We start from the raw sequence: 26,694 nt of genomic DNA on the forward strand, positions 1-26,694 counted from the left end.
GAAGGAAGGAAGGAAGGAAGGAAGGAAGGAAGGAAGGGAAAGAAAGAAGAAAGAAATGGATGCTCAGCCCCTCCTGTCTATTTGTATACCCAGGTACAGTTCCACTGACATTTTTTCTCTGTGCCCTTTATCAAACCGATAAGGCTTGTTTTCCCATAATCTGCAGTACTTGCTTTTGCTTGTGGGTCTTAGACTACAGATCTTGTCTCTCTTTACCTGCAAACTTATTCTTTCATGGTCTAAAAAAAAAACCAAGGTGAGGGGGCAAATGAGATTCTAGACTTTAAAAAAGCATGCTGTGAATTAGAAAACAAGGGAGGGAAAAACTAACATCCATCCAAAACCTCAAAGCAGAAACAGTTGCTTAAAATAAAAACAGCATTGAAATAACATTAAAATAAAATCCCATCAGAATTTCACCAATTTGAATTTATACTGCTTTTTATTTTCCATCTAGAGAGAAAATTGAAAAAAATGGTAAGTCCCTTTTCCCTGCAACTGCATCCAGATGTCTCTGGCTGCTGAGGCAATTCAGAACAGCAATACAATTCCCAAGAGAGATCCTATAAACTACGCTACACGTGAGAGGTCATTTTGCAAACTTCATTTATTTACCCTTCAGTCTGCTACAACACAAAAGTCACGCCTTAATTACCAGGCACAGGCAGCAGCCCTGCTGCTCTGCTCCATCACCTCCCCCTGCTGCACACGGATATTTAATGCTAAACGTGTCATTACCCTGGCGCTGTGTCCGTGCCTCCTGGCCGTGGGATGTGGCAGCTCTGCTCCAGCAGGACCCGCAGCCACCTGTAGGACTGCAGCACCCAGCGGCTCTGCCCTGCCAGTCCCCTTGGAACAGGGCTTCTGGAGCCCTAGCGCAGGAAACAGCACCACCAGAAAACAAACACACCTGAGATGCCAGGGTGCAGGCATCCCATCGTATTCTCCTCTCCTCCCCACGCAGTTTGCTGGATGTTCAAAAGGTATCGCAAAATTGCTCCGGCGATTCAACACCAAATCTCGGATGCACAGAAGCAAAATACTGAAACGGCTGCTTAAACCACAAATCACTCCACTTCGAGCAGAGTCAGCATTAATCAGCACTCTCAGGCACTTTCCACAGCCATGAAATACAACAGACTCATTTTAAATGTGACATGGATATGTGCTCATCAGCTATTTGTATTCCCAAACTGCATGAATTGTGGCAATTACAGTTCAAGCAATTACCACTATCCCTAACGGTGGAATTAAAAATTAAAATAAAACTCTTCTTTTCAAAATGACCTTCTTTCATTATCTTCTTGAAATATGTTTCTTAGCCTTATTTTAATTAAAGGTGCTGAAATCAGGAATGACCAAACCAGTCCATTGTCAGTCCCACTGCAGGATTTATCTTCCACAGTCCATATACCAGCGTAAACTCTAAACTAGACCTGGCAGAACCTTTCTGATGGAGCCATCATTGTGAAACTAAATGGAAAGCAATTTACCTTTCATTTGTAAATGCGTCACTTTTCAGATAATGAATTAAATTAAATTTTATGGAGTCTCAAAATAAACCGGAAAGGGGAAATGCACTCTGGAAGTGGACCTTCTGCACTCTGGCTGCAATGTGAACAAACCTGCAGGAAAAGCTCCTGAAATGACTGTGGTGTGGGTGCTGGGAGCTCAGCACCAATTGTTTTTTTTTCCAGCAATTGCAGATCCAGCTCCCATCTGATGACACTGATGGCTGATGCAAACGTAACCTGACTGAACAGGTTTTAACCTGAGCATGTACCTTACAGCCTGATTAAATCTGGTTTCTCAGGAACAGTAAAAATCCAATTTTGCCTTTCTTTTTTGAATGAAAACAATGGATTAAAATATGAAAATACTTTCAAGTTTTTCCTGTGCTGTAATTTCAACCAGCAGTAGGTTGTTCTGTTTTTTTTTAAATAGCAACTTTCTTCAGCTGGAAAGCATCCCATAATGATGGGCAGTTCAAAACAATGTATAAGTTTTGTCTTATTTTTTTCCTTTAGCTGGGACCAAGATTACACATAAAAAGGATCAAGTGGTGCATAGCACTTGCAACAGCCCCTAAGAAAGCATAATTTGCATTTTAGGGGCTTTAATGTGGCGTTAAATGCCACTGCAGTGATATTAATTCTTGTCTGTGTTTGTGATATTGTGTGTTTCACTTTTGCAGATCTAGTCCTAACACTGGATGGATAATAGCAGATAAATAGGCGAGCACACTGGAACCAAAATGGAAACGTCTTTTTTGCATCATTTTTGATACAAATGTCTGGTTTCCAACTGGCACCAGCTGTACCCATCTGCAATGAACCTAAGATAAGGAGAAAAGAGCTGTCAAATGCATCATGACTTCCTTCAACTCTTCTTCCAATCTACATTTTTCAGCAGAAGCAACAGAGCTGAAATCTCAATAATCCTGCTGTCTGTAATATAAAGAAACCAAAGAAAAAATTCATCATCTCAATCCCATGCCAGTGGAGAAGAACAAAGCCACCTAAAGGGGCAAAGGAACAGTCTGACTTATACACAGGCTCTGTAGGATAAAAATTCCTATCTTTGGGTGGACCTGATCAAGAGCCATTGAATAGCAGCATTGAGAGGGCAGACTTTTTCACCATGGAGATAAAACAGTATTCTGTGACATTCTTCTGTCAGAGGATCAAACTGGAAGTGCATTTGATTTGGGAAAAAAAATTATTGTAACTGATATGGATTAGTAACTTTAAGAAAAACATAATTGTTTTAACCCAATCAGCAACATACATAAATAAATTAGAAAGTTCAAAACACCTAAAAGAAAAACAGCAGTAGGAGAAAAAAAAACTCAAAGAATGTCTATTTTGGATTATCAGTTTGGGGGGAGAACTTTGGTTAGGGCCAGGTCTGAACTACTGCCAAACCCAGGGCTTCAGACATTCTCTCCTTCAGCAGGCAGGAACGGCTCAGGCCACGGGTTTCGAGGTCCTACAGGAGATGTGCTGGTCCAAGCTGTCAGTAACAACCCTTTCAATTCCAAACATCCTTCAACTGCATCTATCAAAGAGTCACAGCCTCAGCAAGCAAACAGGCTTTTGGATCTAGAGCTGGGTCACTCACCTTGGCTCTCTGAGGCAGGTTCATCATGGTGTCTGGTTTGAAGTCGTTCTTGTTCTTCCTGCACAGCACCGCGGTGATGATGATGATGATGACGGTGACCACAGCGATGGGAGCCAGCACTGCTGCAATGATCCACAGGTTGTTTGGGGGGTTCTTCACCACAGCTGCAGAAAATGGCAAACCAACACCAGTAAGCTTCACTGGGCAAGGTTCCAGTTGCTTCCGGCCTTCAATTGCCTCCACGTAAAAATTAGTATAAAAGCACTGTAAGTAATGAAGCTTGCTATGCAAAGGAATACCTTTGTATTACTTCACTAGGAAAAAGGAAGGAAAAATCAGCAACACTGTTGAATTCACAAATCCCTGGGCTCTCTTCTCTTACTTATATGTTACCTGATTATATGCAAAAGCAGACATCCACTCCAAAGTAAAGATAGATGCCATATTAGATATCACTCAAATGGTTCATTTACACAATAAACAAACAAAAAAAGGTGCAAGTAAAGCACCCTTAACTATTTTTCAAACACAAACTCATCTTAGAGCAAGGTAGCATGTGTGTTACAAGGACACACATGGAGTCCATACCTGGTGTCAAAGACTGACTGGCTCAGCAGGAGTAAACTGGCAGAGCTTTTTAAGAAACAGTGAAGCTAACTCGAATAGTTATCATCAATATCAATAAGGCAATAAGAAGATGCTTCTCTTGTGCTCTAGAAATAATTTATCACAGTTAAGGTCAAAATGAATTCGTCATTTCTGAAGGAGTGGAAATAACGAGGTTGGAAAGAGCTACTTGAAGATACATTAATAATGGCACCAGGAAAAGGTACATTTCAGAAATGCAGTGATGCAAAAACATTTTAGATTGCATTTCATCAGAATAATCTCTCTTAATACGAACCTTCAACTTGTTCACACATAAGAGATCCTCCTATGACACACTCCCAGTTCCCTCATTTCATTTCTTTTCTTTCTAAAAAAACAATCAGACAACCTCCTTATAATGCTGAATTTTGCTGTACTGAAATATTTAGTGGACTTGCCCACGATATCCCTGTTTATTTTGCTGTAGCACTGTTTGCTGGCGTGGGCAGGCAATTGTGAGAACACCAGCACAAAGCAGCCGTTCCCATTTCCTAGGGGACCGGCGCTTTCAAATGTCAGTGAGCTTACGAGCTGTCAGAGGCACTCAGCATCTCTCAGGATCAGACTTCAAATGCAAACCACTTGTTCTGCAGCAGTTATTAGGAACTTCCAGTTCTCCAGCTGAAAGCCTGGCTAGAGCCTGAGCCTGTTTTCCCTGTAGATTTGCACCTTTTTGCCAAGCCGGTGAAGTTTGTTGGGTGACGTAGGAACAGCACCATTAGATTCAGAGCTTGAGCACAAGACTGTCCAAAAGAGCAGGCTAGAACCCTGAAAGGTTCACTCTTCCACAGACTTGCATGATTCCTACTTATTGACTTTGACATTTAGTGTGGGGATGAAAGGGCTGTGGGGAAGGAAACAGAATCTGAATTTTAACAAATAACAGTAATTTTAATTATAGACTGCTGCTGTGGAAGCAGCAAACAATTGTTGAAAAATTATATTTATTCCTTCTAGGGGAATGCAGAGGAAATTATGACTTTATGGCTAATAGGATAGACATTCAGGAGTCCTGATTTACATCTTTAATTCAGTTACCAGACTCCAATGTGACCTAAAGTCAACCCATGTTTCATTCAACTCAGTAAGACTTCAGTGGAATTTGAAACAAGCCTTTCATTCTGTTGTAACTCAGTCTCTGGCTCATAACACAGGGACATCCATATTTTGTGTTATTATTCGTCTCTCTTGTCTAACCCAGCTACGAGCTTCTGAGGGTACGTGTCTTCTTACAGTGTTTTGGGACAGAACTTTTCATTCTGCTAGAACAGAAATTATAATGAGCAAAAATGAAATCCACACAAAGTATTTTCTGTGGCAATACAAAGACAGACTACAAATAACCATGTCCAAAAGGAAAGAAATTGGGATTTTTTTCCATAATAAGGTATAAAGATGGAATTACCTCCTACACTTCAAATATTCTGCCTTCAGAATCTCAGTTACCTCAGGTCACAATTTCAATTTCTGTATATTCTCTTCTTACAGTGTTCTATGCACACTTGGCTGGTATGAAAATCTACAGATGAATAATGCCTTATCAGACCGTGGAAATACAAAGTCAGATGATGAGCGGTAGATTCCATAATTGCCTAAATACCCACATAAATATAAATCACATCAGCGCACAAAGAGCTAGGAAACTGCTATATCTATATCTTCTTTAGTAAAAAAATACATTAAAGAAATATTCTCATGAAAAACAAAATTACTTAGAATTTAAATACTGGAATTTATGGAATGGAGTTCCCCAGGTTCAGCTGAATTAAAGTCAGTAGCAGACCATGATCAAATCAAAGATCAGATATGGTACATGGTGCATTCTCTGAAAATTATATCACATTTCAGTCTTCTAAATCAATCTTATGTTTATGGATGATACATAAATTACTTATTACAGTGGTCTCTTCTATTCCTGTCACCATTTCATGTAATTATTTAAGTATCACCGCTCCTCCAGGCAGATATAATTGCACCAGGGGCGCTCATTTTATGTGCTGTTTCACCAGTAAGGAGATCCAGTGCAGAAGTTCACTACATACTTTTGATTCCTTCTAAAGAAATACTTTGGAAAAGTGGAGCGATCCAGTTAGCAAAAGGCATGGATTTGTACACTGAGCTGTTAACTGCACGAAAAAACTCCAAGCTTCACCACAGGTTTATGACTATGGGTCAACTATATAGCAATATTAAAAAAAAATAATTAAAGAAAACTGTGTCCACAATCACTCAGTAACTGATGAAGGTCTTGAAAGAGAAATTTGAAAACACTTTATTTTTCAAGAATGGGTTGCTTTTTGCCAACGTTATTCTGAATGATACTATAGCATATCTTGAATCTGAAAAATGTCCATGTGCACAAGTAGCTCTTTCCAACTTCAATTTTCTGATTTGTGTCTAAATATCTTTAACAACCATGTCATTTTCTTGGTGAAAATTATTACTACAGTTCCATAATGTTCAGTTAATGGATGTTGCTCTGTGTGATAAGGAGAGGCTCCCCACATCTCCCTCCAGTTTTTTTACAAAGAAAGAGAAAACATGTAATAAAAGAATGATTTAAGTATGGAATTTTTAAAAGGACTCTTACGATCAGCTTGAACTTGGATGACGTAGCCCAGTGTCAACGCCATCCGCTGGGAGTCAACCGTACTCAAAATTTTGGCAGCTGCAGTGCCCAGCAAAGGCTTCCCATTGTATAAAGTGTAGTATGTCAGTTCAGCTGGCTCCTTGGGTCCTGGAATACGCTGGATTTTTACCATCTTTAAGGGAAATAAATAAATCAATAAATAAGGAGAGGAAGAGAAATAAACTGTGTTTGCATTACACCACTGCAAAATCTGCCAGGAGCTATTTGAAGGCAGTGCCCTTGAAAACCTCCTACAAGCATAAGCTGCATGCAAATATTCTCATGGGATCAGACCTTCTCCCCTTCAGAGCCCAGGCTGTTAAGTCAGTCAGTTGGAGAATGACTGATGTCTTAAAAAAATTTGAAACAGAATCTTAAGGTAAAACCCAACACTAAGAAAAGCAGGCAGTAAAGAGGAAAGGATCAAATGTTTGGACATTACAGTCCTCCATAAAGGGGGAATTCTTGTAATCTGTCCTAATACTGAAAACTGTATTTACTGGTATATTGCAGTTCAAAACCAGCCTCACAGTTCACTTCTATACTCATTATTTTTCATCCCAGGCTGATAACAAAGGAATCATGCTTTTCCCATTTTATTCTGCAGACCACTGGCAGAATTTTTCCATTGTACCTCTACCTTTCCTGAGAGTAGAGAAAGTGTCAAACACTTCTTATGATGAGAAGAAAAAGGAGTTTTGTGATTCTTCTCCATTATGTTATGGACAAAAAATTTACAAAGTTCACACTTTTGGCAAGTAAAGTGTGTTCTTTCTTTTAAATTCTTTCAGTGGAAAAATACAAATAATTGTGTGGGCAAATGGGAACAGTCATAACTTGGGTTTATATCTTACAACAAACAATTCTCGAAAAACATAATTTAGGGTTTTTTTAAATAACTTATTTTTGAAGATTGAAGAAAAAATCTTTTAATTGCCCATAGCATCAGTTGGCTTAATTGGTGAGAAAACAAAATATGATCAGTTCAAAATACTGAATGTGAAATGCTATAAATAAGAGAAAGATGATTAATAAATTACTCAGGTCTGAAATCTCTACTTCATAACATGGTCTGGGGCCACATGATTTGATGACTAACCCTGTATAAATAAAGGCTGCTTCTTACTTTTTTCCAACAGAAAGAAAAAACCCAGAAATTCTAGCTTTGAGTTACCTAGGAAACTTTTATCATGAAAAAAATAAAACTTGGAACGCTTCATTATGCTGAATACGCTAAAATATGTACTTTGTACCAATCCTCATAGCAACCAGAGAGAAAATATTTATGAACACTGATTAACTAATGATGATTTCTCCAGGATGACAGGCATGCCAACATGGCTGGCTGCAGAAAAAGACACGATTAGCAATGTGCCATGCATTCTGCCCTCGCTGCTTGGATATCCATGAGCAATAGAGGACATTTCAGCCTAGTTAGATATGTCTTTTACAGGAACTGAAGTGGGACACATGCAAGCAAAGCACTTCTTTTAACACACGTCCATTGAGCACCTGCACAGTGTAGCTGCCCACAGTAGTGGCACGTCTGAAGCGCCTTCCCTGCTGGTGGGACATCATGAACAGCGGGGCCAAGCGCTGCTCCATCAGTCTGGCAAAGCTCTGGTTGTTCAGCCCCAGTAAAGCAATATCAACCCCTTGAATGACTGTGGGAATGGAGAAAAAAACACAAATCAGCACATCATGCATGGACAGGTAAAGTAACCCGCGGTCTGTGGGACAGTTTGGGACAGGGAGGCACAGACTAACTCAGAAGAAAAATACCTGGATGCTGTTATCCCCTCTCAGTAAATCCCTGTGGGGATATAACACACTTCTGTTTCAGTCCCTGCACTGTTCTTCTCAGATAATGTCAATGATGTTTCAGAGAGTAAAAATCTTAAAATACCATTTTTAGGCCCTCAGTTTACCAAAATGGCTCAGGGGAACATCTATTCTATGATCTTCAATGTAAAAATTAAGCTCAAACCCATTTGAGAGCTGCCGGTTTTATGCTTACTGCCAGATGCTCCTGTTAACTGAACAGGATCCTGAGGATTTGAACTCTGAAGTTTGGATTTTGTACAATCTCAAACAAAATATCCTGTTTGAGAGCACTGAAACCTGAATAAACATTTCTGAAGTATAAATGAAGGCATCTGAAATATAAATGAATGTAAGATTTAACAGACACTGGATTCTAAAGTTCAAAAAAGTGATATGACATGCTGATTCAATTCATACATATGTATGGTTTTTTCAGTATTATTTAAAAAAAGTCTTCTGGAACCACCAAGATCTTCTTGAAGACAGAGGTTCCACTGAAATATCAATAATACTCCACTGCAGCAAGTGCACAGAGGCAAGAAATGGAGTATCAGGTTCATAGGGTCTATTCTGGGAGGAGTTGTACCACTCCTTTCAGAGGATCATAGTCCCTGCATAAACTTATGTTTTATTTCAAATTTATGAAAAGATAGAAGTGGTACCAAGTCTATTTCATGTCAGAGCCCCTTGCTCTTGCTCTCCTGAGCATTACATAATTCCAGTTACAGACACACCAACTAGGAAGGCTTTGGTAGCACTCAAAGATGTCTAGGGGAAAGGGTCTCTTTCTTGCCCAGTTGTCATTTCTGAAGTCAAAATAATTGTGAATGAGAGTGTGGCACCTGTGAAATGACTTGATAAAAGAAGTATTTTGAAGCCTAAGGGCTTCAAGTGAAAGATGCACAAATCCCTGCACCTAGATAGTCAGTAAATCATAACAAAGTTCCTTGGCATAACAGCTTCACCTTTGTTCCTGGGCTATGTCTACCAGTCTCCTTTGATTTCAAATTTAAATCCAAGTCCCAAGGTATTAAAAAAACAAAAGAAAAGTCTTTTTCTGTCTCAAAACTCTCAGAAGATAATGCTGCTCTCGGAATTGTTTCAACCAAAGTGCTATAAATTCTGAGGTGGGTGTTGGTCACTGCAGATGTCACTGCTCAAGATGATGAATCACTTATGCCCCAGAGTGACTGTAAGTACATTTGCCCAGTCGAAGGCAGGTTCAGTGGGCAGCCACTTATTTTTGTGTAAAATTACTGGACCACTGTGTTCATATAAATGAGCACTAAAAATTACTACCTGGAGTGCACAGAGGAGGGAAGGACATTAAAAAGTACCTGTTATCACCCAGTAGTCTCTAGTTGATTCCGAGACATCAAGGTTTGGATACTCCAAAGCTTTAAAAATAAAAGATTAAATTACGTCATAATATTCCAGTGTCCTACACATTATGTGTCCCAAAACTGGCTAACCAGACTGCAATAAATAAAATTTAACTGTGGCCCAAGAGGAGATCTAGAGCATAATTTTCAGGGTTACAATTCCTTTTCTGTCTGAAAAAGAACATCAAGTGTAAACAGAAGAAGCACTGCCATACAAAGTACAACATCTATCTCCTGTTGCCAAAATACTGGCTGGTACAGAGTCTGGGATGAAGCCCAGGACTGCCCACAACCAAGAAGGATAGGTTATAGGTGTTGTACACATTTCTGCTGCTTTCTCCCCTGCAGAAAACCAGATGAGATTTCATGACAATTCTGTGATTAATCCTCATATAACCCAGACCACAGTTTTAGCCTAAACAAATATGAAAATATACCAGGATCAGATTCCACGTGGATTGCAAATGAGATCAAAACAAAACTGTGAGCATACCTTGGAGTGTGGTGCTTTCTCACTGCGCACAGTTTAAGGCATTACTGCCATATGTGTCTGCATCTGTGAGAAACTGATATTTGCTCTTTCGATGCCTTTTGTCAGCTCCTCCATCTCCAAAGTGCATTAGGCTGTAAAGCTCAATATGCTGCTAATTCATTACGCAGCTCAGCATTTGTTCAATGGATTAATACTGGGAACTGAATTCAGAAAATATCCATGCTCTGCACGTTGATAGGCTGCTATTGAGTCACCTTGATTTTAAAACCCCAAAGTGGCTCGGAATAGTAAACATTGTAAAGGATTTGATTACGCACAGTAGCTGCTTTTGAGGAGGATTTCACAGCATGCCCTGAGCTGTGCATTTCCACGACAGACTCCGAAGGCTCTGGAGGAGCCACTGGAGCCTACTGGGAAATAACATGCTCGGAGAACAACCTCAATATTTGTTTGATAAACTGAGACAACTACATTGCCACATGAATAAGCATCAAACACTCTTCAAAGGAAACGTTTTCCAGACACACTATCAGTCTGGAGCCGTAAACACTGCGCGTGCATTAAGTCCATGAGTTTGCAGTACAGCTGCTGCACTGGGAACAAAACCAAGAACTCCAAAATGAAATATAGGCCATTAGTTGTTAAAGAAACACTAGCTGAAGACTTTATCAGGTCTGTTCATCATGTGTGGGGGTCAGCAGAGAGCTGCAGTACCACATGAGACTTGCTGTGTGACAAATGGCTTTTGCAGCTCCTGACTACCAAGTATATGCCTATATTGCCTTTGTGAGAAGAACCACAATCCTCTTCCTATGCAACAGGCCTATTTTGGAGGCCAAACACTTGAACTGAGCACAGCCAGCATCACAACTTCCTTGAGCTTTCTCCTGGATGGCTCATGAAGAGCACGTCCTGCACACAGAGCACCCATCAGCCATGAAAAAGAAGGAGCCTGTCGGATGGGGAATGGGCCACACCCCTTCCTAGGTCCCTGAGCATACCCTTGTCAACAGCCTCTCTCCACCTCCCCTTGCCTGTGGAAAGACTTTATGAGAACACAAGCCCATGCTGAGATGTGTGTCTTACCCCATGATGGAAACTCTGATTCAAAAGTGCACCAACGCAGTGCAAGAATTTATCATCAGGCAGTTTCACCTGTTTGTTTCCAAATACCATAATTTCATAGGTAATGCCTCAAGAATGACGTAAAAACCTCCTTTCCCAAAGATTTGCACAGTCACCTAAGTTAGCTGTGGTTCCTGACTGCCTCACAGCAGAGAGAAACCACTTATCCCACAGCAAGCTGACCGTGCAAGTCACTGATGAAGAATTGCACCATATAATTTCTCTGCTGCTGGGCGTTTTGCAAACAAAATGGACTGAGAAAAACAAAGATAATTTGTGTTTTCCTCAGTGCTCACTTTCCAACAGTCTGCTTCTGCACTGATGTACCCAGCAGTCTCTTGTCACTCCCAGCGAACACAGGCCCCCAGTGAAGGGATAACCTGTCTGCAGTGAGCTTAATTTCACACATCACATTAGCAAGCAGATTAAACAGAAATCCCCATAATCAAGTGTCTTGTCCCTTTAACCATTTTAAAGAAATTAGCACACAGAGTCACAGAGCACACACACCACAACTGTCTCCCGCTCTCTGTGCCTCTGAGTTTTCACAGCAACTGTAAAGCAAGGAAACTATTGATGCCAAAGTGCTCAGACCACGTGTAAACTGAGGATGCAGTTCAGCAAATACACCAACAACCTTTTAAAATAGCAGCATAGATGGAGCTCACCCCACCACCCAAACACACACTCGCAGCCTGATCTCAGCCTGATCCCAGCCCAGCCCCTGGAGCGACCACTGAAGGAAAGGGCTATGCAGAAGCTAAAGTTCATCCAGTGTTGTGCTAAGCTTTCCTGCAATTAAGAATCTGGGACCTTTCGTACTTTGCTTTTCTTAACACTACAATTTTTTTTTGTTTGAAACCTGGCACAGGAATTTTTTCTTATTAATGACAGTATATATATGTTTTTCTTAGTTACTTGCCAGTGTTGCTAGCAACCAGAATAAACACTGAACCCCAAACAGAAAAAAACAACTACCTAATCCCCCCCCCTTTTTTTTTAACAGAAAACAGTTTAAAAAGTAGTCAGAAGAGCTACCTACAATCCCTGAGCTTGACAACAAAGCAAAATTCCAGTGCTGGCTAATCTTGATGCTGGGAAGCACATACTTACATTCAGCAATGGTGAGAGGTGGGTAGGTGAGGTAGAAACCCACCAGCTCAGCTGACAGCTGATTAAGAAGGTTGCTGGAAATAGTGCCATTTAGAGTTGTGCTTTGATTTTTCACTACGTAAAACAGAGTGACAGCTTGGGAGACATTGGAGGTGTTCAAAATCTGAAACAGAGGCAAAAAATAATGTGTTGCTGTGGTTCAGCTCAATTTAAAAAAATAAATAAATAAATAAAAAACCACCAAGGCAGTGCAAAGAAACTGGGGAAATGTTAACTTGAACAATGGATTAGCTACATCTCATTCAACTTTACTTGTGTGATACTTTAATCCCTACTTTAGCACTTGCAGGGTTGCTGGAGGACAGCAGCAGGCAGAAGAGGTGCAGTCAGGATTGAAAATGTTTTCCCCTTGTTTTACCAGGAAATGTGGAGTGAGGGAGAGGATGTTTATCAGAAAAATCATCCAGTGCTTGATGCAGAGAAATTGTCCTGTTTATCTTTGCTGCATTCCTGCAGTAATTCTCTAGACCCACACCTTTTCCATCTGAGATTAAGGGGTATCATGTCTTCCTGTTCCTAATGTCATATGAATACCTGCTCTCCTCCCCACTCTAGCTCTGTGCCAGTGTTTTCCTGAGCCCAGATCTGATGTCTGCATTTTAAAGACCAATTCTATTTAGCGAGCACTGGATGAGATCCTCAAAAACAGGAACAAAACCCATATGCTTTCTTGGAAAACTTATGACCTAGGGCAAGAGGGATGGGGTTTTTTGGCTACTGATAGGTAGGCCCAACAGCATTCATGAATGTTATTTAAATACCCCATTTTTACGGTTTGGATCACCAAGTTAAAAGAAAAACCGTGGTATAAAAAAACCATCAGAAGAGTCCAAGGTCAGACCAAAAGTCTGCCTAGCCAATGTCCACTTTCAGAGGGCTGGAGTAGAGGGTTGGAGAATTAGCACAGGACAAGAGGAGTAAGTGGCTTTCAACAGTGTAGGATTATCCCACAGTTATGGTCAGAGCCATAAATAATATGCTTGGGTTTAAAAAGGGTTGATGACTTTTTATTCTGTATCTTTGGCCAAAAGGTTTTTGTAATTTCCAGATTTTTTTCTCCAGTTAGATCTGGACATCTTTATCACACAGTGTGTGAAAGGATGCTTTTTTTCATTTAAACTTGAGTAGCTCTGTTACGGAAAACTCCAAGTGACCACTCCTGATTCACTACAGCACTCATGGCTGCAGAGCCATGGCCAATTTCATTTCTCCTTGCACAGAAGATATTTCATGCCTTTTACCCACCTTGCCGTCCTTCCCTCTACTCTTCTAGTGCAGCACTGCCTTTTCTTTACAGGCTCTGTCTGCTCCAGAACTGCTCCTCAGTTTTCAATTAATCTAAAAGCCTCATTCAGTGTTCTGTTGCACCGACTTAGTCTTTTGCACGATACTGGAATAACTTCAGAAAAATTTATCATGACAATCACACCCTTGAGCCTCTTACTTCCCAGTTTATATGTTGCCTCCAGGACCTCCATCCTATCTCTCCTTAAATTGGCAATACCTGCAAAAGCAGCCACTACCTTTTTCTAGGGCTCTTTCCAAAATTGCTTAGATGCTTTGTGAGATCTGCCACTCCTACCACAAGCAAATTAACCCCCATGAAGTTCCCCTCAGTGCCACAGGCCCAGCTATTGAAAAGATGGATAATCACTTTACCTACTACGGCAGGCCCTCTCCTGCCCTGTTCTTTTCTGCCTCTCTGAGCTCCTCTAGTCTGAACACAAGCTCACAAGAAACAGCACCAAAGTAACTAAGCAGGGCTCTGATGGCAAATTTTCTCCTTCTGAAGAGCACAAGTCCATAAACAGAGTTTCATCATAAGTCAAAAACATATCATAATATTGCCCAGAGGATCATTTCTTTAGTGCTGAAGTATGGCATAGAGCATAGGGGCCTTGGCCCACTATACATATTAGGGCATGTAAAAATCAGGCCCTTAGTGGTGAATTTGTGCCCATGAGTATGAAACTGAAATGCATACCAAGAGAAAGAAATCTATTCCATTATTTCAGATCTTAAAAACAGCTATGCCTAGCACTATCTTTATACCTGAATAGCCTCAGTGAAAGTAACTAATATGTCAGAATAATATGTTCAGTAAAAATATAAATGTGGAAGACTGTGTTTCTAAACTTGGTTTTATGAATTTCATTTATATGACTGAACTGCAAACAGTAAAACTCTAATTCATGAAAAGCAACAGCCTTCTATAAATCATACATTGCTAAGTTTTCTTGCAATGCATAAAACAATCTTATTTCAGATGAAAACATAAACCTCCTTCCACAGTGGCTAGCAAATTCCAAATGCATTGGAATACAAACACACACATGGCAAGGAATAAGCAGGAGAGTTTGGCAATAGGCACTGGCAAAGCACCCAGAACTGTACCTGAACAGTTAAGTTGTTGCTGGTGTTTAGGACCTTTCTTTCAGCATCCTGAAATGCTCTCTGGAGCCGCTGTTCCATGGTCTGAACAAATTTGCATGACTGAATATTGTCTGTTTGACCCACAAACTGCAGCTCTGGAAAAGGAAGGTGTTAGCATGTGGACAAAGTATTCTCAGCTGCAGCACCGAGAACAAAATGATCAATTTACACATTAAGCAGGTGAAAATAATGCCACTTCAGGAACTGCACTAAATTAGCCTTAATTAAGACAAAATGTAAGAAATAAATTGCATTATTAGAGCTGATACTCTCCACAAACAAATGGAGATTGCTTCTGCAATGATGTATAAGATAGTAGGGCCAGTTCACTGTGCATGTACTTGCTCAGAGCCAGGCAGTAAGTGAAGTCATTCCAAAAGACAAGTTACAATCTTAAATCTTGCAGGTCATTTAGTCCTGCAAAACATAATCAACCATAATAGCGATTCTCATTTTGTTTATTTTCACTCTAGGAAAAATGCACTTAACTTTAACTGCTGTGAGTGTATATAAATATGCAAGCACACATGTAAGAAATATTTTTTATCATTTAATACATCGTTCCAGAGCACTCTGCCCTCTCATAGCTTATACTGCCCTGCCATTACTCTGCACAGAGGGGTTTAAACAGTGACCCTGGGTCAGAAAGCTGAGACTTGGGTCAGATGGGTCCAGACAGAACAACCTGTGTGTACTGAGACTTGGGTCAGATGGGTCCAGACAGAACAACCTGTGTGTACATATCTATATACCTATTTTTATAACATACAGTCATGTTTCTCATCTGATTACCCTAGAAGAAACACACAAGTTACTGCACAATCCATTCACTGAAACCCATTTAACCAAATGCCAAGCCTTAGTCAGGCACATTGGTGTGACTGGTCCCTGCTGCGGTGCCGCCTCCCCTGACAGCAGTGCCAATGGCCCTGGCAGCAGAGCACTGGGAAGGACAGGGGTGCCCACACTGTCTGTCCTGCTTGTGCCAGGAAAGCAACACCTGGAACAAAGCAGAGCCTGTCCTCCTGCCACACCACTGCCTCAGAGGGTCCCTGAGCACTGAACCATGAACACACAGCCACCCCAGGCAGGGCATCACTCACTCACCCGTCTTCAGCTGGAAGTGGTACGCGGGAGGGGGCTGCCAGGGCAGGGCCAGGGCCACCACGGCCTGCAGATGTGGCACGTGCTGCTTCATGTCCAACGTGGCATTGCTGACGCCGTAGGCAAGCAGCTTTTCAATGACAGCAGCTGGCATGAAAACCAGTCTCCCCCGTGTGACATAGTAACCAACTGTGAGATTACTCGATTGCTCCAGGATTTCAACCTAAAACACGTAGGGAAGCATCTTTTTTTATTATTTTGTTCACAGTTCAACCAGTATTTGACGGGGCTTCTCACCCTGAATATGTGTCCCTTGCAGGGTTTTTATCATGTAATCCCCACGGGATCAGTTAGTGTCATATCAGACATGGTATTAGCAAAACTGCTCAGAGAGTTTTAGGCTCAGCCCACGCAGCATGGGCTCCGAACTGAAGGAGTGCAGTACTGCTACCACAGGTGCAAACCTCCAGGTTAGGCTGGGCCTTCATTCGTGCACAGACACTGCAACATTTTACATCTGCATGGAAAAACACAGGGAGCTTCCAGCTTTCATGCCTGAAGTTTGCTGACTTCATGCATGTTTCTGTCATTGCAGGTTTGCACAGATTTTTGAGACAGACATTTCCAATATTTGATTGGGCTGTCTCTTATATCCTGTTCTCCTGTACTGACCCAGATGGTTAAGTCTATGAGTGGACCTGTACGAGTGGAAATGCCAAACCACAAGAATGGATACACTGTTAGTCAAAACACGAGCTGAGTTTTACCTCAAAATTCTGTATTTTCCAAAAAGTTTTACCCCTGAACTGGCCCTCCACACTAAGTTTTAGCTGGTTTCCTCTGTTAGAAGAAGGCAGCTCCTCTCAAGTATGCAAAAAGGTAGCGGACTAAACCTGGCAGTTTTTATTGCTGCTGCCAAGGAATACACAATTCCCAAACCAACTAACATCCTCCACGCTTGCAGCAATAAAGCGTGAGGGCCAAAGTCAACTTGATGCCCTCTGTTTTGAGAAAAATTACTTTTTTCCTTCCCAGAGGCTTGGTGAGTGTAACTCCTAACAGCTTTGGACTCCACACAAACCCCAGTCTGAGAGCACAGGAAGCTGTGTCCCAGGAAAAAGTGCCCTGGCAGCCCACCCAAGCCTGCTCTCACATACAGCAGTGCAGAGGTTCGTGCAATTTAGCTGCAAAGTGATGAACACATCACCTCCATTTATTTTCAATAAAATGTGCTTTCTCCCTGCTCGGGATTTTCATCCCTGTGGAATTGCACCTGTCAGGTACTGAGTTTTCAAAGCAGGGAGCAGACTGACAGCAGTGACATCCCATTTACCAGCCGTGCTCTTGCCATTGATCCAGGCTGAGCACAGCAGCACTCAGCTGCCCCTGAGCAGAAGTCACTCCTGAGCTGCAGGGGGAAGAGGAAACTGCTGTCAGTAGTCATTTCCCAGAACACACTAAAAAGAAGTTTGCATTTCTCTCTTCTTCTTCATCAAAGAAAATGGTAAAAGCTTTGGAGTATTCCTTATATTTTTAGAGACCAGAGTGGGTGCCACCTATGCCTGCTTTCCGTAGGAAAAGCTCAGTGCTCCCCTCCAAGAGGCTTCCTGCATCCAGAGACACCACTGGAGCTGCAGCCAGCTGGGGTTCCTTGGTAGGAGAGCTGTTTTGGTGAAATCACACAGGTAAGGAGCTTACCTGAGCGCTGACGTTCTGGTGGAAAGCTTGTCTCAGCACTTGGTTGAGTCCTTTTCTCACGCTCTCCCTGAAGGCATTGCTAATCATCATCCTCCTTGTGTTCAGAAACAGAACTGTGGAGCAACAAAAGCCACAGGGTGGTTTGAGACATCACCATGCTCCTGTTTGCTTTCTTTAATTGTTTTACATCGGGCTGGCTGTGCAGGGATCATCAGAGCAGCTTGGATTAGCAGCAGCTCCAAAGACAGAACTGCAGCAGCTCCTGAGTTCCCCATTCATCCCATGGCAATAGCCCATTGTTTCCATGTTTCCAGAGCAAGGTCTAACAAATGCAGTTTCTTTAGCAGCAACAACGAGTCTCTGCCATGCTGCCTTTCCAAGGAGGCATGAGGCCACTCACTGCCTGAGGACAGACTGGCACAGCATTCCCAGGGGACTGAGCCAGAGCTGCACAGGCAGGCTTCACATCTTCTTGGCCAGAGTTACATAAAAGAAATGTGCTGCTCCACTGCTACAATTATGTTCTATTTAGGAAGCATCTGTATGCTCTCTTTAATAAACTTATCACTATCTTCTTTTTCTTTTTCTCTTATAATTTGCAGAGAGTCATGTATAGCTGCTCTTGAGTACTTTCAATCATATACTGTATACAAGCTACTTCTACCTTTAGAAATAGCTGTTGTACTCATCACACTACTGATGGAGGTATTTAGCAGCTAACAAACACATATTAGGTCCAAAACCTCCTTATTTTGCTGTAGCCTGTATCATGCAAGGTCATAAACTCTTTTTCTGTACCTATCCTTTGCTGGGATCTCCAAGACACACACACCTTCTGGTGCTATGCTGTGCTGCCACAAGGAGTCCACAAGGGCAAGGTAGCTCTCCAGGCGCCTTCAGTTTAGAGTTCTTACAGCTAAAGAGAAGCTGTCCGTGAATGAACAGCCAGAGCCAGAAGTGGCACTGTTCACACAGAAAACTCAAAATCCTCCCATTTTGAAGTGTGCAACTCTAAATGCTAAACATTACTTTCAAATGAATCTGTAATGATAGAATTAGGTGTTCATATTAGAACAGAATAAGGTTTTTGTGTGTAAACAGGGCAGAGGACCAAGGCAGGTTACTGCACTGTCCTCTTCAGCAGCACAGACTCCTTACTGCAAAGCAGGCACCAAACCATCCCGGCTTACAGGGCTGTCCCTCCACACAGGTGGTCCTGCAGTGACTCCCTGAACTCTAGAACACACTTCCTTTGATGTGTTCATGTTAAAATCCAGTGGCATGTCCAAGAACCCTGCTTGTATCCATCCAGTTTGTCAGGGCAGCAGGTTAATCAGCACTGCCCCACATTCTTTGATACTGGGCTGTTTCTCACTGCTCACTAGCTGCCCCTCACAGACACACAAGGTCCCTTCAGCAATGGCAGTGGCTGCACATACCTGTTTTCACCATGGTGTTGGCAGAGAGGCGGCAGTCCAGGGAGGGAGCTGCTGTCATGTTAGCGAAAGCGGCTGCTGCCGTGGTTTCAGGAGGAGCAGGGGTGAGTTCCACTGGAGAAGGGGGAAGCCTAGTTGTTTTCGCTGATGCTGTAATAGATGTCAAAGCTGCTGTCATTGTCAGTGGGTATGGGGTTGGCGTTTTGGTGATGTCTGAGCTCGGGAACTTCTGGGTGTCAGTTACTGTTGTTTCTATCTGCCTTGGCACATGGGCTGTGGGTGCAAGTGTGGAAGCTGTGGCCGTGCTGCTCTTGGGGGTTATGAGCATAACTGGCACGTCCACAGGTGAGGCAGTCATGTTCCTTGTTGCAAAAGGAAAATCTGCCTGTGTTCCTACCGAGCTTAGATCCGATGTCAGTTTTGTGGCAGTGTTATTTTTTGTTAGTGTCAGTATCGGTGTGCTTAAAGCCATCACAGATGGCAAAGGTGTGTTTTCAGTGCCTAGAGAAAAGAAGGAAGAAGCTGGCACTGGTGAAGCTGGAGATGATTTTCTTGTTAGTGGTTTTGCTTCTGAAGTTTCTACTGTAGGTATTGCACCAGAAGATACTCCAGATAACACTGTAAGAACAGAATGGGTAAAGTTGGTTGTTGACAAAGAAGGAGACTCTATCTGCGTTGGTGATGCATGGACAGAAGTTATGATGACTGACTGCAGAGCACTGGTGGCAGGGGTTTGCAATGGGGTGCCCTTGGGAGCTTTAATAGATATGTTACTGGGAGCTAGACTATGACTTGTAGCACTTGTCCCACTCCTCCTCACTGAACATGGCTGGATTTTTATCAGCCGTAACTAAATAACCACAGGATTCCAACTGGTTGTCTGCAAATTCTGGAAAATTTCCAGAACAAGTGTCTTCTGAGATAAAACTATTCAAGAGAGTCAAGCCAGAAGGCTTGGTTACAGGACAGGGGGACCGTGCTGGCAGTGTGCTAAGGGTGGCACTGCTTCTGTTGGGGGCTGAAGTAGTCAAGTTGTCAGTGAGCTGAAAAGCCAACACTGTGCTGTGCCTCATATTCCAGTCATTTCCAGCATCACTTGTTTGGGATTCTAGAGAGCTAGGGAGCACACCTGCAGCACTAACAGGAGGCACATGTAAATGGAGAGGTGCTTTATTGTGTATATTGATAGGAACATCTCCAACAGTGAAGAAATCAGCAATGTCTTCAGCCATGCTTCCATGCTCTTTTTGCAGGGGGACAGACATTGTCAATGCAGTAGCAAGGGATGAATACTGAACAGGAGATGTTTTCAGCACAAATGCATCTGCATCAAGTTCTGAAAAGTTATTCTTTTCAGCAAAGGGTAAATTTGAAATGTTTTGACTATAGGATGCATATGTATAGTTTGCTGAAGGGGTGGAGGAGAGTGGCTGCTTATTTGTATGAATTTTGTTTTGCAGATTTGACACTACTGAGTAAGGTGCATGGTACTCCTTTTCCAGTGGAAAAGTACTTGGAGCAATTTCCCTTATTTCCATTTGGACTGAAGTTTTTACCGAAGGAATACTAATGCCAGCTGCAGATATCAATGCTTTATTGGTCCACGTAGAAGCTGAAGTTACGACTTCAGGAGTGCTGACAGGATCTAAATTGCTTTCAGAGTCTGCATTCAAAATCCTGGAAGAGCCAGAACTGTGGCTGTCCATCACTGTTATGAAAACAAGTGATGGGGGCAGCGTACCCCACGTTGGAGGCATGACAGAGGCGAGTGGCTTTTTATCAGCTGAATGCAAAGTCTGACCAAAGGTTAAACGATTTAAAGCTCTTGGAGATGAATATTCTGCATGTGGGGTCACAAGAGTGGGTACTCTCATCTTTCTGTCTTCATTTACAGTTACATCTGAACTTTCTGCATCTCCAGGTGGAAGATATGCAGTCACAAAAACAGAAGTGGCAGAAGTATTTGTGGTACCAGGTTCAGGTTTTGAAAAGCCTATAGTGGAAGTAATTAATGGTACTGGAGCTAGATCAAGAGCAGTCATGGCCATCTCCAAAACAGTGCCTAGTATCCTTGATCCTATGGCAACTGTACAGGTTTGGATACCTGGAGAAACTTTGGAAAGCTGAGTTCCATAATGCAGAACATTATTAGCATTAAAGTTCATGGGCATCTTTGCTGTCACTCCTCTTGTGAAAAGCTGTTGAGCTGTCCTTGCCACAGGAAGGCCACCAGGATTTGGGAGAGCAAGGCAGAAGCAGCTGGAGTCTCATGCTGTTTGCCTGGTAAGTTCCATCAGTCAGGTCTTCTGCAAAATTCTGATTCAGAGGCACCAGCGAGCTCTGCAAGGCAGCAGTGGCAGGGATTTGCAGCCTATCCTGGCTGGCTGCTGCCGCTCTGGGACTGTCTGTGCGTGCTGCCCCAGTAAACACCTCGTTTGTCTCAGTTAGCAAGGGAGACCTTGGCTTGTTGGAGAGGAGTGTGTTGCATTTCTAAAGAGAAAAATCTGTTTTGCGTCTAAATTCTCGTACCAGCAGCACTGCACTGCGAGCGTGTTTTGCATCTGGAATAAGTGGTATTGGCACTGAAATGGAGGACGTGCTCTGTGCTGAGCTGGAGACCTCAGCCGGGCTCTTGGAGGCTGATGACAAGCAAGGTGCAGGGTTAGAGCTTGTACTGCAATTAGTGCTGTGGAAGACTGAGGATGACTCATTGGCAGTATTAGATGTGGAATACCCACAGCATGGAAGACTGATGTAGGAACCTCTGCTTTATCCTGAAAAACTGATGATGACAGAAGAGTGATACCCCTAGTTCTGCCAGTCAGTGCTGCCCTAAATGGCTCCAGTAGAAGAGACATTATACATACTCTCATTAGGGAACCACGACAAATTTTGGAAGGTACTGTCAGTGGAGACTGATGCATTTTTAACCCAGGAATATCGAGTACACAGATGAAAAAGAGGTCCTTTCCGAAGGAAACCCTTTTCCCACTAATTCTGTGAAATGCACTGTTGTCGATCCCATGAAAAGCATGGCCCCCATAAACAAGCTGGGACTCCTTCTGTGATTCACCACACCGGAATGCACCATGCTTAGAGGACTATTCCTGCTTTCACTAACCTGTCAGCTAGCTGAATCTGTGCTGGAGAAACCTTCAGGATCTGCAGACAAAGGCACTTGGATGGGCAGTACAGCTGGTTTAGAAAAGTTAATGGCATGAGATGACTGAATTACCAATGAGGAGAATGATGGTGATGGAACAGCAGCAAGCATGTCTGGTCCTGATGTGCTTTCTTTGGAAATGGAGGGTGTTTCTAATGGCACTGGCTGGGGGGGGGTCGAATGTGTCACTGGTGGGGGAGTGGACAATGTGGCAAACATACCAAGCTGAGGCAAACCTGTTAGAGCAGCTGTGTCATCTGCATCTTGGGACGACGACCTCAGAGGTGACTCAGCCGAAACCTCAGCGGGTTCCTGGGGTGCACTGTTCCCACTGCCTTGATAAAGGGAGGGTGACAGGTGCATTTGATCCAAAGTCCTGGTACGTGCGCCTGTCAGCGTCGTTTTTATCATCTGAAGCAAGTCTGCATTCTCCAAAGTCTGTCCCAGAGAAATATCAGCTACTGAGGGAGTCTTAGTTTCTGTGGAAGGCTGTGTTGGTGATAGTATAGATCTCCAATTAGGAAAAGATCCTGTAGAAGGAGCATCGTTGATATGCTGTTGCTTGATACCTGTAAAATAATAAGTAAAATTAGTATATTCTTCCCCAAAAGGAAGAGGAGTTGTTGTCTTGTTGCTACAAATCACAACACAAAATGCATTATGTTTAGTAAAATAAGTGAATTTTTTGTTGATGTTTTCAAAGTGCATAAAAAATCAGAGATTTACAAAAAAAAAAAAATAAAACATGAAACCCAGTGAAAGGTTCAACACAACAGATTTTAAACCCCTCAACTCATTTCATCTGACAGAAGAAAAGGGAAAGCTGCCTAGGCCGTACTATTCCAAAATCCTACTTTTACCAGAGATGTCTCAATATACTAAAAGACACATTCCTAAGCTTGGGACAATTCTTGAGTCACCCTGTGTCAAAACATTATGAGAGAAGATAGGTTTAGAAGCAGTGTGGAAAGGGTATAGGTTTTGACAAGCAAGCTTCACTGACTTGGCATGCAGTCTGACATGGGAATAGAGTCAGCACTGGCTGCGTTCCTGTAGGATGCATCTGGAGGTGCTCATCCTGCCAGTTCTAATAACGCGTGCAATTATAGGCACAAAAGGAAGAAAATAAAGCAGGGATGCACAAGAGGAGAGGGGGCAAGATCCAAAACAAATTAGGACATTAAACTCTTTTTTTGACATGTGCAGATGCACAACACATCATTTCAAACACCAGTTTCCTCTGCATTCAACACCATAATGTTCCTAGGCTTTGTTTTCTGGAAATGATTACAGTTATTCTAAAATCACAGCATTGGAACTCTCACATTTGTACTAATTTGAAGATTAAGATTCACTCAAGAGTAAAATTTAAGGTGGTGGGGTTTTTTCCCTTCCCCATGTCAAGACAATAGATCAAAACTCAGCCCCGGCACTTGGTACCATGCCAAGCTGTGTCCCCTTACATAGCTAAGCAGAGGAAAACCATGGAGCTAAATCCTACCCTCCAGCTGCAGCACATCTGGATCAGACACAGAGGATGCCAACCTTCTCCATAACCCTGTGAACAACTCAGCATAACGGTGTGGACGAGCAAGCAGAGCAGATCTTGAGACACATATAACGGGCTGGACATTGGCTCCAGCCACCCACGAACCCAAGGGTCAGCGGAGCCAACAGCGCCAACTGGGATCAGCCCACATGGACAGGAGCCAGCAGCAGGAGACCTTACAGCACAAGGGAGGAAAATGGGTCACACTGCACCTATGTAAAGCTAAGTTTCTTTCTTTCTACAATTTTCTTTGCTCCTAAGTTTCTACACCACCCGTCATCCATATGAACAGGCCAAAGGAGATGATTAGACCAGCTCCTTTTGGGCTCCCATGTGCATTCAGTGGGAATGTGCTGGAATTATGTTCAGCATTTCCTCTCTCTGAAAAAAAAAAAAAAATACACAAACATACACACACACAAAAAAACCCCCACAAGCCAAAAAACAAAATGAAAAACAAGAAAACCAAAGAAGAAAACACAAACCAATGAGAGATCTTCCATTTTATCCCTGTATTTAAGACCTTTATTAAGCCGTGGTGGAAAATGGCCATTATTATCTTTTTCACTGAAATGCAAGAATAGATATAGTCTCCAGAAGCAATTTGGTTTAAGGAAGCAGCTCCAGGATGGGCAACAGAACAGAGCTCTGCCCTCCAAGCAACCAAAGAAGTCCCCAGACCTTTCACCTGACACAGGGTAGCTTGCACACTAGTGATCTGGAGAAAAGCAAAGGGAGGCAGACACAGGGCTACCTACAGCAATAAGAGACAAGCAGGTGAAGGGGGAGCCCAACCCACTTTTATGGAGCTGCTCCAGAAGGTCAGCAGGCTGAACAGGAGGCTGTGGAGTCCACCAGGGAACTTGACCCACCAGGAGAGGTTTGCAGCACAGAAGAGACGCTTTTGTATTTGGGGCATGGCTGCAGATGTGTCGTTGGAGAATTGGAGACTGGTGTGGCCTGGTTTCTGATATTCTACCTGCTCCACCCTATGCTGGAAGGCACATTGTGCTCTAGACTGTGTTTTGGTGGCTTTTCCCTCCTTATGAGTCTGGCAGCTTTTTAACAGAAGGTAGGAAAGAAGACAACATGAATTTTGCTCCACTAGAATGGATCCAAACGTGTTTGAAATTAAGAACGAGCTGATGTGCTTTGTAAAATCAAGATTTAGGCAACCTGCAGCTTAAATATCTCTGCTGGTGAAGTCATCATTACCCAACCTGTTATACCTCTAACTGTCTTGTTTCACCTCAGAACTGAAAAGCGACTGCAAAGCCTTCGTGTGGGATTTCTTCCAGCATTTAGTCCTAGAACTAGTCTAGCACAAGTCCTAAAGGGGAATTAAGCAAGCCAATGTTTTCTTGTTTTCTAAAACAGCAAAACCTGTCATCATCAAGCCTCTCACAGACCGCACCATTCTCCATACATTTCTTCACACGTTGGTTTAATGAGAATGATTATGAGCAGAGAGACAACATAAACCTGGAAAAAGCATTGATGTTACTGCATATTGACAAGAAGGGAAGAAAAGTTCAAATATTCCAAAGAAGATAAAACACTGAATAAAAATATCCTCTAACCACTGCTTAATTCCAGTCCTTCAGGTCTTGTTCCTTCCGGTCTTGTTCCTTCCATTCCTACCAACTGCAAATTTCTCTGTTTATGCCCATTGATGAAGGAAAGCTCCCGAGTTATTGAAGCTTTAAGAAAATTATACAATCTTCTGCAACCTACGTATGATGTTGGCATTCCACTGCAGCAGGTTTTCTTTTATTCTATGCCTATGGAAAGATATTGACTATCAGTATCTGTTGCAAACTGCCATAAATTCAACATCCTGTTAGTAGTACCCAGCCAGACACAATACATGGATTTTAAACTGAAGGACATACTCTTTGCTTGGGAATTGTTAGGATGGTATCAGCCACTACAGCTCCCTATGAAAAACTGTGCAAACCAAGACTGTATCATGCAAAAAAGGGCCGGCAGGAAAACATTTCACTTCTACATCTATCAACAGCTGAACACACTTGATGAAGGAGGAGACAACCAATTCAAATCAACAGGAAAGCCACAATGAGAACTCCCCACAGAGTATATTGTGCACTGAGTCACTGCTTGCACACACCAGGAGCTGCTCCTCCTGCCTCTAGATTACCTGTTATTTTTTCATGCTTCAGCCTATTGACAAACCACCACCTCCAACAATCCTGAAATCCATTTAGCAGTAACCTCATTACAACAGCCATCACTGAGGAGGGACCTTTCCACTAGCAATAATGAGAAACATTTCCAATATGCCACAGCAGGAAGTTAAAAATTAGTCCAGTTTGGAGAGAACCACGGGTTTTTACACATCTGAGCGCTTCTGTGCACACCCAAAGGAGTGATAAGGGCCCTCAATCCTCTTCTTTAATAAAGGGAGGGTCCCCATGAGGAAGGTGTAGGCTACCATGAAGGCACCCCTCACCTTCTCTTCTCCAAGTGACCTCAGTCACTTCTTCCACATCCTGCCCTCAAGGTCTTTCATCACCTTCATCACTCTACCGTAGACACACTCTAATAATATCCTTCTACCACTTCTGAGCCAATACAAAATATCAACTCAAAGGCATCTTCAACAATAGAAGATTTTTGCTGTCTTGACTTCGGTTGCATTATTTACAAATCACCTGTATTAAGAACATTTAAAAGTGAAGCTGATAAAGAGGACATTCAGAAATTTTATTGCATGACTGACAAAGACACCTTCCCCATTATAAGTCAAGTATGTATCTTTTCATAATCTTCAGCATCTTGAAGACAGAATTCCAATTTTCCAATCAAGTTGTTTTAATTGTTCATTTCTGAGATGAAAAACTATGACCAAAAAAATCCCCAGTTGCTATTAAGTACTGTAAAGGCTAAATTTTAAGAA

At 42.4% G+C, this 26,694-nt stretch overlaps 1 protein-coding gene across 3 annotated transcripts in view; it reads right to left on the reverse strand.

The window, feature by feature from the left end:
- Nucleotides 1–25,457, reverse strand: part of KIAA1549L (KIAA1549 like) — a 76,877-nt gene extending 51,420 nt beyond the window's left edge. Inside the window, exons 1-11 of one of the 3 annotated variants that reach the window (XM_017726347.1) lie at nt 25,358–25,457; nt 22,465–22,797; nt 19,069–19,683; nt 17,630–17,742; nt 15,935–16,154; nt 14,789–14,922; nt 12,335–12,497; nt 9,559–9,618; nt 7,910–8,061; nt 6,359–6,530; nt 3,121–3,284 (exon numbers count right to left, since the gene is read on the reverse strand). In XM_017726347.1, coding sequence (XP_017581836.1) covers nt 3,121–3,284; nt 6,359–6,530; nt 7,910–8,061; nt 9,559–9,618; nt 12,335–12,497; nt 14,789–14,922; nt 15,935–16,154; nt 17,630–17,742; nt 19,069–19,683; nt 22,465–22,797; nt 25,358–25,412 — 2,181 coding nt within the window. In that variant the 5' untranslated portion in view covers nt 25,413–25,457. The remainder of the gene's footprint in view (nt 1–3,120; nt 3,285–6,358; nt 6,531–7,909; nt 8,062–9,558; nt 9,619–12,334; nt 12,498–14,788; nt 14,923–15,934; nt 16,155–17,629; nt 17,743–19,068; nt 19,684–22,464; nt 22,798–25,357) is intronic. The other 2 variants (XM_017726346.1, XM_008644098.2) reach the window with 2 other exon arrangements.
- Nucleotides 25,458–26,694: the final 1,237 nt, after the last annotated feature.

The sequence above is a fragment of the Corvus brachyrhynchos genome, unplaced genomic scaffold (genome assembly GCF_000691975.1).
Source record: "Corvus brachyrhynchos isolate BGI_N302 unplaced genomic scaffold, ASM69197v1 scaffold281, whole genome shotgun sequence".
In the NCBI taxonomy this organism is placed as follows: Eukaryota; Metazoa; Chordata; class Aves; order Passeriformes; family Corvidae; genus Corvus; species Corvus brachyrhynchos.